The 10,233-nt window shown below is 36.4% G+C and overlaps 1 protein-coding gene across 2 annotated transcripts in view; it reads left to right on the forward strand.

The window, feature by feature from the left end:
* LOC307130999 (complement C2) overlaps window positions 1–9,993 on the forward strand; it is a 41,191-nt gene extending 31,198 nt beyond the window's left edge. Inside the window, exons 20-21 of one of the 2 annotated variants that reach the window (XM_079824365.1) lie at window positions 5,584–6,509; window positions 8,683–9,993. In XM_079824365.1, coding sequence (XP_079680491.1) covers window positions 5,584–5,760 — 177 coding nt within the window. In that variant the 3' untranslated portion in view covers window positions 5,761–6,509; window positions 8,683–9,993. Of the gene's footprint in view, window positions 1–5,583; window positions 6,510–8,682 lie in introns of those variants that run through there. The other variant, XM_079824366.1, reaches the window with a different exon arrangement.
* The last annotated feature ends 240 nt before the right edge of the window (window positions 9,994–10,233 follow it).

The raw sequence follows: 10,233 nt of genomic DNA on the forward strand, positions 1-10,233 counted from the left end.
CAGTACTTGGCCAAAAGTGATGTCCGTGGTGTGAAAAGTGATGTGAAGGGAATATTTGTTTTTAATGACTCTACAATTTCGGTTAAACCATCAAAATATGAGGAAAATATTTTGGTAACACTTTACAATAAGGTTCATTAGTTAACAGTAGTTAAATGCATTAGCTAACATGAACTAATAATGAACTGCACTTATAAAGCATTTATTTATCTTTGTTAATGTTAATTTCAACATTTACTAATGCATTATTAAAATCTTGTTAACATTAGTTAATGCACTGTTAACTAACATGAACAATCCATGAACAGCTGGATTTATATTAACTAACATTAACAAAGATTAACTAACGCTGAACAGAGGCTTTGTTCATGGTTAGTTCATGTTAACTAATGCATTAACTAATGTCAACTAATACAACCATATTGTAAAGTGTTACCAATATTTTATATATATTTGTAGATATTATAAATATGAGGGAAGAACAAAACACTAAACTTGGTTAAGGTTTTTATCTGACAAAATTAATTGGCAAAAAAAGGCAAACTACACCTACAGTTTTTATATTAGGCTTACTATGCAAAAAATGCATAGAAAAACAAAAAACTCAGAGGAAAAAGCATACATAGGCTACAACATAATCAGCTATTAATATTTATTTGGTTCTCACTTGTTTTTGTATGCATTTATAATTTCTTTGTATGACAGCCAATAATTATGTCCGCACAATTTGGCCTGTTTTATTGTGTTGTCACAAATAAAACAATTGACTCCAAGCATAACTATGCAATATGCTTATAAGATGCTGTCAATGTTAATTGTGTGCGTGTGCGTGTGCGTGTGTGTTTGTGTGAGAGAGAGAGAGTGTGATAGTGTGTGTGATAGTATGTAAAATGTGTACCTTGAATGCAATGTAAGTCGCTTTGGATAAAAGCGTTTGCCAAAATGCATAAATGTAAATGTAATGTAAATGTAGTGTGTGTGTGTAACAACAAAGATAGCAATATCCAACATCCATGTCCTTGTGGGGACATTTTATGGTTATTATAAATCATACTAAGTTATGTTTTTGTGAACACCAAACAAGGTGCGCACTAAACAAGCGAACTGAGACCCCAGAAAAGGTGGCACTGAAATATGAACGCAACACAGACCAAATACATCTAAAGAAACCAAAAAAAACAGGACGTGATATCAAGAGATGCGACCCTAAAAAGGCCAGAATGCTCCAGCATATTTGTGCTGCGTCCCAAACTGCAAACTCTCTTGAGTAGGTACTTATTTTGAATAAGTACTTACTGTGTGACTACTAACAAAGTATGTTATAGTATGAATGTGTGTAGATTGAATGTAATCCACACTACATTCGTCATGTTGTTATTTTCATGTGACCTACCAGCGTCAGTTTCACTGCCATTCACAAATCCTCTCCCGTGGCCTCAATCTCACTGGAAGTAGTAGGTCATCCGGGTACTTTTGGCCTACTCTTACATGAGTACTGTGAATTGTCACGTGCTAATTTTCGCCTACTATATAGTAGGGAAGTATGTGATTTTGGATGCAGTCCTGTTTTTTCCTCGTCATAGGCAGGGGCTCAACTACCCAATGCCAGAGGGGTATGCAGCAACAATTTTAGCGCCCAATTTGATGGTCATTGCAAAAACTGTCATGCAGGGGTGCGTTTCCCGTACAACGATGTACCTCAATGCTTAACTACCATAGTACGATGCATCGTTGAAGAAATCAACTAGCTAGTCACGACTGTTTCCCGAAACCCTATTGTCGCAAATCTGTCGTTCAACCACGTTGGTTAATGATTTACCAATTGCTCAAGATAAGGATTTATTAAGTCCACATGTCATGCAAACAAGAAACTATGCTTCTAACCACAGGTCGAGCGCTGTTGTTGCAACCACACAAGTTTGTGACGCTGTTTGCGAATGTTCGTTCGAACGATGGTTTCGGGAAACACTGACTGGTTGAACTATGTTGATAAGGACGGAACTTGCGACCATAGTTGGCTAACGATGCTTTTGGGAAACGCACCCCAGATCAGCTGAGGATGGGAACCGATGATGGTGAATTTACATTTGACTGTAACTGTAATCGTAGCCGTGAGCGAGATGATTGACAGGACGATAGCAGAGGCACAAGATCACTTTTGTTAATAAAAAACAAAAACAAACCACAAACCACAAACTGAGGGTTCCCCGTTTTTAAGGGGAATTTCCAAATATCTTTTATTAATTTGTTATAATTCGGGTATAGCTATTGTAACGAGGTTATCCACTGGAGGCAAGTTGAAGGACCCATGTGCAGTTCTTTATTCCAAAACAAAAACAAGGACTTGGCAAAAACAATCTATCAAGAGCTTTATCTAAAAGAACTCACCGACAGCAGGTTACAACATTCAATAACAGACAAGGACACACGGCAAACATGAGGGCTTAAATACACTGACTAAATGACAAGACAAGTGACACCTGTGAACAGTGATGAGACAATTAACCAATGACATGACACAACACATGAGGGCATGGGAATCACATGACAAAACCAGGAAGTGCATGACAAGACAGTGAACATGACACACTAAAACATAACCAAGAACAAGATAAACTAAAAACATGAACGAGGAACAAGGAACATGAACCAACACCAAAACACCCTGTGACAGCTATTTTATGTCATCCGTCTTATTCATTTTTTAACAAAAGTTTAATATACGCAAGTTTTTTTACTGTACTATTTTATTGTTGTTGTATTTTCATTAAAAATAGAATAACAAACATAAAAATAAACATTAGTTTGAAAGTAATTAAAGAGGAAATTTTGAGTTAAGCAATATCATACGTGCTATTTTCCAGAGTAGCCTATATCAGCACGATTGCAAAATGCGATATTAATTTTATACAACAGTTCAATAAACAACAAGTTGTCATTTTTTCACAGTTTTGCTCTATTTTTCCAACAAAAATAGATTCAAACAAAGTATAGATTTCGTTCTCGAATAATTCACAGTTTTTTAACAATCCACTCACGCCGCCAAATATACTGGCAGTTTATAGTTTCATAGGCCTGGAATCATTTCATTGTTCTATAATTAAAATATTATATTTAGAACATAAATCTAAAAATCTCCTGACATTATTTAGGAAATTGTAATTACAGTATAAGTGGATTTTGATAAATGGTAAGATGGATTTTGTTGATAGCCTACTGATTTCATTTGATTCTTATAACAGCCATAGTGTATCGTGGTAAATAGTGTAATTACGTAAAAAGATGGTCAACAATATGTAACTTTACTTTATAAGAGGTTTGCCCTAAAAAGTAAGCATGCAATTTTGAGAACACCAAGGAAAGGGCACGTTCTTTAGTCTGTTTGGATACTTTAAGCACAAGTTTGCACTGCCTGTTTGGTTTACCTGTTTAGCCTACACGTTAATAACGTGCGTTTTGTCCGACTCATAGCGCGCATCCTCAACGCGTGATTTACCATATAAGCGCACGTTCTTAACTTTTTTTAAAATAGCAAATTACGCGTCGAGGACGTGCGCTTTGATATAAAAACACACGTTTTCCTTGACCCCAAAGCGCACGTTATGAACGTACATTTTTGTGGTAAATCACGCATCAAGGACACGCTATTTGCTGTCAAATCGCGCGCTTTTGACGTGTCAATGCGCAGTCAGACGCCCGCCCAAGCGTATATGAACACTTTGGCTTGCCACCGGCACCAGGTGTGCCCACTCGCGATATTCCATTATTGTCCAAAATTCCATTATGGAATCTTATGAGGGCGCCTACTCTAGCTTGTTAGTCCTCTAAATGTTGTATAATATTGAGGTAATGCAGAAATTATTTAGAAACGCACAACAGCAGCTACATATAGAAAATACCAAAAACTTATTTTTTTCATACCATAGCTTTGGCGCCCCCAAGGTGCTGCGCCCCTATGCGCCGCATATGGCGCATACCCACTTTTTGCATGGTCATAGGAACTAAGTTGCCCATCACAGTTCAGTGCAGGCGTTGAAACCGCGTCTTCTTGCAGCAGATCTTTGAGTGTGACGGAGGAATTCCTGCCTCTGTTTTGACTCTTTTATACATTTTTCTAAGTGCTTTGCGAGTTTTCAGCTGGTAAACATACCATCATATGTACATACGTACGACGACGATTTAGCCCATGTAGCAACTCATAATGTAATAAGCTTATAATTTCAGTAATTTTGTCAAAATTGTATAAAATCCTGAGCTCATAATATAATAACTATTTTACAATGTAATAATGATTTTTCATTAATAGGTTATTGTATGAGAAATGTATTACATTATGAACTCACTGTAGCAACTTATAATGTAATCACAGTTCACAAGGCAATAGCAGCACACAATGACTATAAGTGAAACAATTATACATCGGCATTGCAATTATAATTATGGCAATGCATAGGTTGTAATTTCACATTAAAGGAACACACCAACTTTTTGGGACTTTGGCTTATTAACTGTATCCCCCAGAGTTAGATAAGTTCATACATACCATTCTCATCTCCATGCGTGCCATAACTCTGTCTGACACACTCACTGCTAGCCTAGCTTAGCACAAAGACTGGAGGTCTCCATATGGCTCCAGCTAGCCTACTGCTCAATAAGTGACAAAATAACGGCAACATTTTCCTATTTACATGTTGTGATGTGTATAGTCACAGCGTGTACAAATAACAAGGTTACATGAGACAGCCATCTTATAAACGTATACATACTGGGGACTATATTCTCAGAAGGCGCAGCACTGCTTTACTTCTGCGGATTGATTTGCTCGCAGCACCTGAGAAGCAGCGTTGTTACTTCCGTCAACAAAACCAGCGTGACTAGGTAGCTGTTTTTGCACAATGACCCCACAGACAAAAATTAAAACTGCCCATCCCTCCTCCAATTCATTAGCAAGGTAAATGGTACAGTCCAGAGAATTACCTCTAGCACCGCTCATTTGTTACTATGACAGTGTCACAAACGTTACATTAGATCGAGCTAATGGTACTGTTACAGTAGGCTAGTCATTTAAAAACATAACGGAACACTTACCGCAGTTGCGGGTGATCAATTGACAATATGACCACGTTTTTGGTGAGTTTATAATGTAATAATTTTCTTATAATGTAAAAATTATTACATTATGAGTTGCTACAGCCCAGCACACAGCTTTGTTTTGGATGTTCGGTAAGTTCAGTCACAAAATGACAAAATCTGTTTCATTTTGTTTTGTATCTTTAGGTTCGGTTTTAAAAATGACAGTGTGAACGCTCAGAGAACTAATGCTGCCTTCACATGCTATCTGAAATTTCCTACTTCCCACTTCGTGACTACGACGAGCTCATCGCATTACAATTTTGACTTGAGAGAGCATTCATGTCCAAAATTTTTTAACTAGGAAACTAATATTTATGATAGCAAGCGAGTGCAGCATGATCATTTTATTTTTTTTGGTCTGGACCAAAAGAACCAATAGAACCACAAGTGCAAACACACCCTGAAACAACAAACTTCTCAAGTCATTTGACCTTTGTTACTCTCCCACAGGTGGCAGTCATTAGCTGGGGCACTGAGCAGACATGTGACTCAAAGACGGCTGTCAGAGATATCCGGCCTCTAGATGCCCGGGACTTCCACATCAGTGTGTTCTCTGTGATGTCCTGGCTCAAGCAGCACCTTTACCAGGAGCTGGACTTTCGTCCTCAGCACAGAGGAGCTGAATGAACCACAGGAATGCATGAGAAATATGCAGATTTGACAGATTACTGAATGTTTTCAGAGTGCATGGTTTATGAGTGAGCTGACATTTCAGACATGCTTTTGTCAAAGGATCCCATCAGTTCAAGATAATAAATAAAAACAGATTATTATCTCATTTATAAACTTCTTTACTCTTTATTTAAATCGGAGTTGATCGATTTTTACACAAAATGGATTCATAGAAAATGTTTGACTCTGTGATGATAACTGAACAACTCTTGTTGAATTAAACATGCAACGAAATGAGGTCATGTGACAGTTATGCACTGTAAGCTTATACAGGTTGATTGAACTTAAACAATTTATGGAAACTCGTTGCCCTAAAAAAGTTAATTTTGTCTTGTTGAAAAAACAAAACATTTCCAGTTTAATGTACTTAAGATTTCAACAGCATTTAATTAAAAACTTTTAGTTAATTGAACTAACAAACTAACTTAAATTTTAGGTCACCATGATGCAGATGAGTGTTCGTTTTAGTTGGGCTCTTGCCGCAATGCATGCTGGGACCCATGGGGGAGTTTTGATTGGTGGTACCCAGCATGCACTGCAGCATGAAGCTTTTCATTGTCACCATTGTTGAGATTCATACGCAGATTCTTGATGTCTGCATGTGTAATGCCGTAGATTTAAACCTTTTGAGCACTACATGGTTTTAAAATCTTGAATATTATTCAATTACCATAACAGTGCTGGATCTCGTGTTATAGACAGAGGTGTCAAAAGTATTCGCATTCATTACTCAGGTAGAAGTATAGATACTGGGGTTTAAAAAGACTTCTGTAGAAGTTGAAGTATCAACTCAAGCTTTTTACTCAAGTAAAAGTGTAAAAGTAACTGGTTTCAAAACTACTTAAAGTATAAAAGTAAAAGTAATGTAAGGGGAAAAAATGCCATTAAAGGGATCCTTCACCCAAAAATGAAAATTCTGTCATAATTTACTCAAATTGTTCCAAACCTGTATGAGTTTCTTTGTTCTGAAGATTGAAGAATTTTTGTAACCAAGCAGATTATATGCAACCATTGACTGCCATAGCATTTTGCCCCTACTATGGCAGTCAATGGTTGCTCTATCTGCTTGGTTACAAACATTCTTCAAAATATCTTCAGAACAAAAACTCATACAGGTTTGGAACAACTTGAGGGTGAGTAAATGATGACAGAATTTTCATTTTTGGGTGAAGTATCCCTTTAAGGACAAAAGATTAGGCCGCGCCACAGTGCATACCCCACCTCCTCAAAAAACATTTTTCTGAAGGCCATAATGACTATAATGTTATATTAAAAAGTTAATGTTGAACATTTTTAGATGCACTTGGCTACGCGTTTAAGCCGCATATATTCCCATTGAAATGAACGCATTTTAGGACAATGCAAATACATTAAAGAACCATATTGTGTACTACTGAGCATTAACGTGTTTCATGGAGTGGAAGATTTGATGACTAGTTGCCTATAAATATTGTAAAGGTGCAAAAAGTCAAAATTCAGAGGCATGTTATCAATAACCATTTTTTGAATGTGTGATCAGTGTGGCCAGATTGGGTCAACAATTTCCAGCCCAAAAACCTCACCAAATGTACATTTATATTTTTAATAGAAAATGGTTATTGATAACATGCCTGGTTATTGATTTTGATATTTTGATATTGATTATTGAATTTTGCACCTCTTACAATACTTATAGGCAACTAGTCACTCCAAGAAAAAAACCCCAAAACTTTAACTGCCAAAATAATTTGATATTATTTTATTGACATACCAATCAATGTTGATAAGTAAGTAACCATTGTATCTCCTTAAAGCATAACATTGATGATTAAAAAAAAAAACCCAGTAAAACGGTTCAAATATGACTATATGTCAGGTAGAAACTGTCAAAACAGCAATCCCTTTGAAAAACACAAGATTTTCAATGTCAACAGTAAGAAGCCAATTTACGTGCAAAAGGTGCCCAATATAGAGATTGGAAAAAGCTATGTAATTAACAGGCATTTCACACGTTAATGCACACCAATGTCAAAATGCGTAATTCATTTATACTGTACAATAATCCGTCAACAAATAAATAACAATGCGCTTACCTTTATGTTGCACTTTGCTTTGACAAAACTACAGTATGTCTTTTGTGAAGTACATGGCACATGCACTTAGCAGTCAAAACATATTAATCGTTGATTTAAACCTCTTTCAGCAGCTATCGGGGTTGCTAGTTGCAGATGTCCTAAGTGTGTATATGATGATGGACAGGAGTCACGGTTATATTTAAAGAGTCTTCGTGTCACAGGTGTAATTCACGTTTGAGAGTTGAGTCACTCTCCCACTCTTTACTGTAGATACAACTTACTGTGTATTTATGCCACTGGCATAGCGATCACTGGAATATACAGCTACGAGTCATCGCGCTAAAAACCCGGCTAAAGTCATGAATGAGGCTGAGCACGTCTGCCTGCTGATTGCTGATTGGCTGAAAGTGCGTGCTCGTCGGCGAGAACCCGCCCTATCTGGCCAGATGGTGTGTGATTTGTGCAGGTGCAGGCGTGATTGATCGCGTACAACCCAATAGGGTGTCGGAATGGTTTATGTTTATCCTTCTCATCCAACCACAATCAAATTCACTCTGTCCGGATGGCGCGATTTATCTGGATAGTTTTTTTTTTTTTTTATGACAAGCCGGAATGAAAACATGCCGAAATGGAATAGAAGTAACGAGGCTATTTTTAAAATGTAAGGAGTAGAAAGTACAGATAATTGCTTGAAAATGTAAGGAGTAGAAGTAAAAAGTAGGCTGAAAAATAATTACTCCAGTAAAGTATAGATACTCAAAATTTCTACTTAAGTAAGGTAACGAAGTATTTGTACTTCGTTACTTGACACCTCTGGTTATAGAATAACATTAATAACATCACGTGAACACAAAATTGATAACACATTACCTCTATAAACAGAACATTTTAGTGTGATTGAGATTAGTGATTCAGCTTCTACATGAAGATGTCATCATCATCTATACAGTAAGTCAAAGTCACCTGATCACATTTTCTCTTTGGCTTGTCTTGGCATAACTAAAGTGTTTTTTAAACACACAGTTAAAGCAGCCAAAGAAAAGAAAAAACTAATGTTAAAGAGCCAAGGGTCAACTAAAACAAACACTTATCTCCATCATGGTCAGACAGAAATAAAGCCAGTCTGGTTAGTGATGTGTGAAGCTGGTAATGCTGTTGGTGGAGTTGTTTAATCCTCCTCTGCTGAGATCTTCAGAGATTTAATGTCTTCTTTTATCTTCTGTTGATTTATTTAGTTATTTCAAAATGAAAACCTTAAACAAAATAAATTGTTTAAATAAAGTCAACAGTATCGTAAAATAATTTTTTGAGTGTAAACACAGCCTAAACTTACATTTTGTTTTACTGGCTAACTGTTATACATCTAATTTATTAGGGATTAATAATGTATTAGCTGTTTGAGACCAAAATGTAAAGTTACAAGGCCTATACTGAAGCAAACGTTGATAAAAATGCGTGCAGCTGCATCCATGCCTGACTTCAGTTCAAAGAGCCAATCAGCATCTTCCTTGTATTGCGTTGTATTGACAACCGACTAAAATAGGCTTCTTTAAGTACATTTAATCTAAACAATTAAATAGAATGAAAAAAATCATGCAAATCGTACAACAAACGAAAAACATTTAGTCATTGAACAAATCTGTTGGAGTTTATGTTTATTGTACCTAAATAATTTGAATTAAAACAATTTCAGGGATAACAGTGTGTAGCATAACTAACACAAACAAAGTCAGACAGACAGACAGTTTTTTGTCTTTTGGGGTATGTTGAGGGAGATATTTGACAGCAAAAAGGCAGCAATCCCCAGAATCTTTTTCTGCTAGTTTCCCCTATGTATCAGGATACACCATGCAAAATGTTAGGGTTATATGACCATTTATATGTAGCTGCAGTACCTTAATATTCACAATTACATCATTCCGTCAAAAGCTTTCCCAAAATGGGAGTTTTTTGGCCCCTGAGACCAAACTGGGCAGAGTTAGGGGTGGTCGTTATCAACTTGTGATGGCCCGATGTATAAGATAATAGGAAATAATAGTGGAAAAAAAGTTAACAAAAAACATCCTGAGGAGTGGACCTGGCTTCCGGCCTATAATGCTTAAAGTTGAATAAACACATTTGACTAGCTAGTTGATAAAACAAAAATTTGATCCAAAAAGAAAAAGTGCTAATGCTATGTTCCCCTTGCTAGTGCTCTTTTTTCAGGCAAACCTGAATGCTGTTCCATTTTAACCTTAATCAACAAGTAAAATTGACAGAGATATCACCTTATCGTATGGTCAAATTTATTGTAAATATCAGAGATAATTTTTATATCCAAGTTTCTGAATTGGGTATGCCGTAAACTATAAACATGACGGAGGGGAAAACAGTT

The sequence above is a fragment of the Gobio gobio genome, assembly GCF_949357685.1.
Source record: "Gobio gobio genome assembly, chromosome: 8".
Taxonomy (NCBI): domain Eukaryota; kingdom Metazoa; phylum Chordata; class Actinopteri; order Cypriniformes; family Gobionidae; genus Gobio; species Gobio gobio.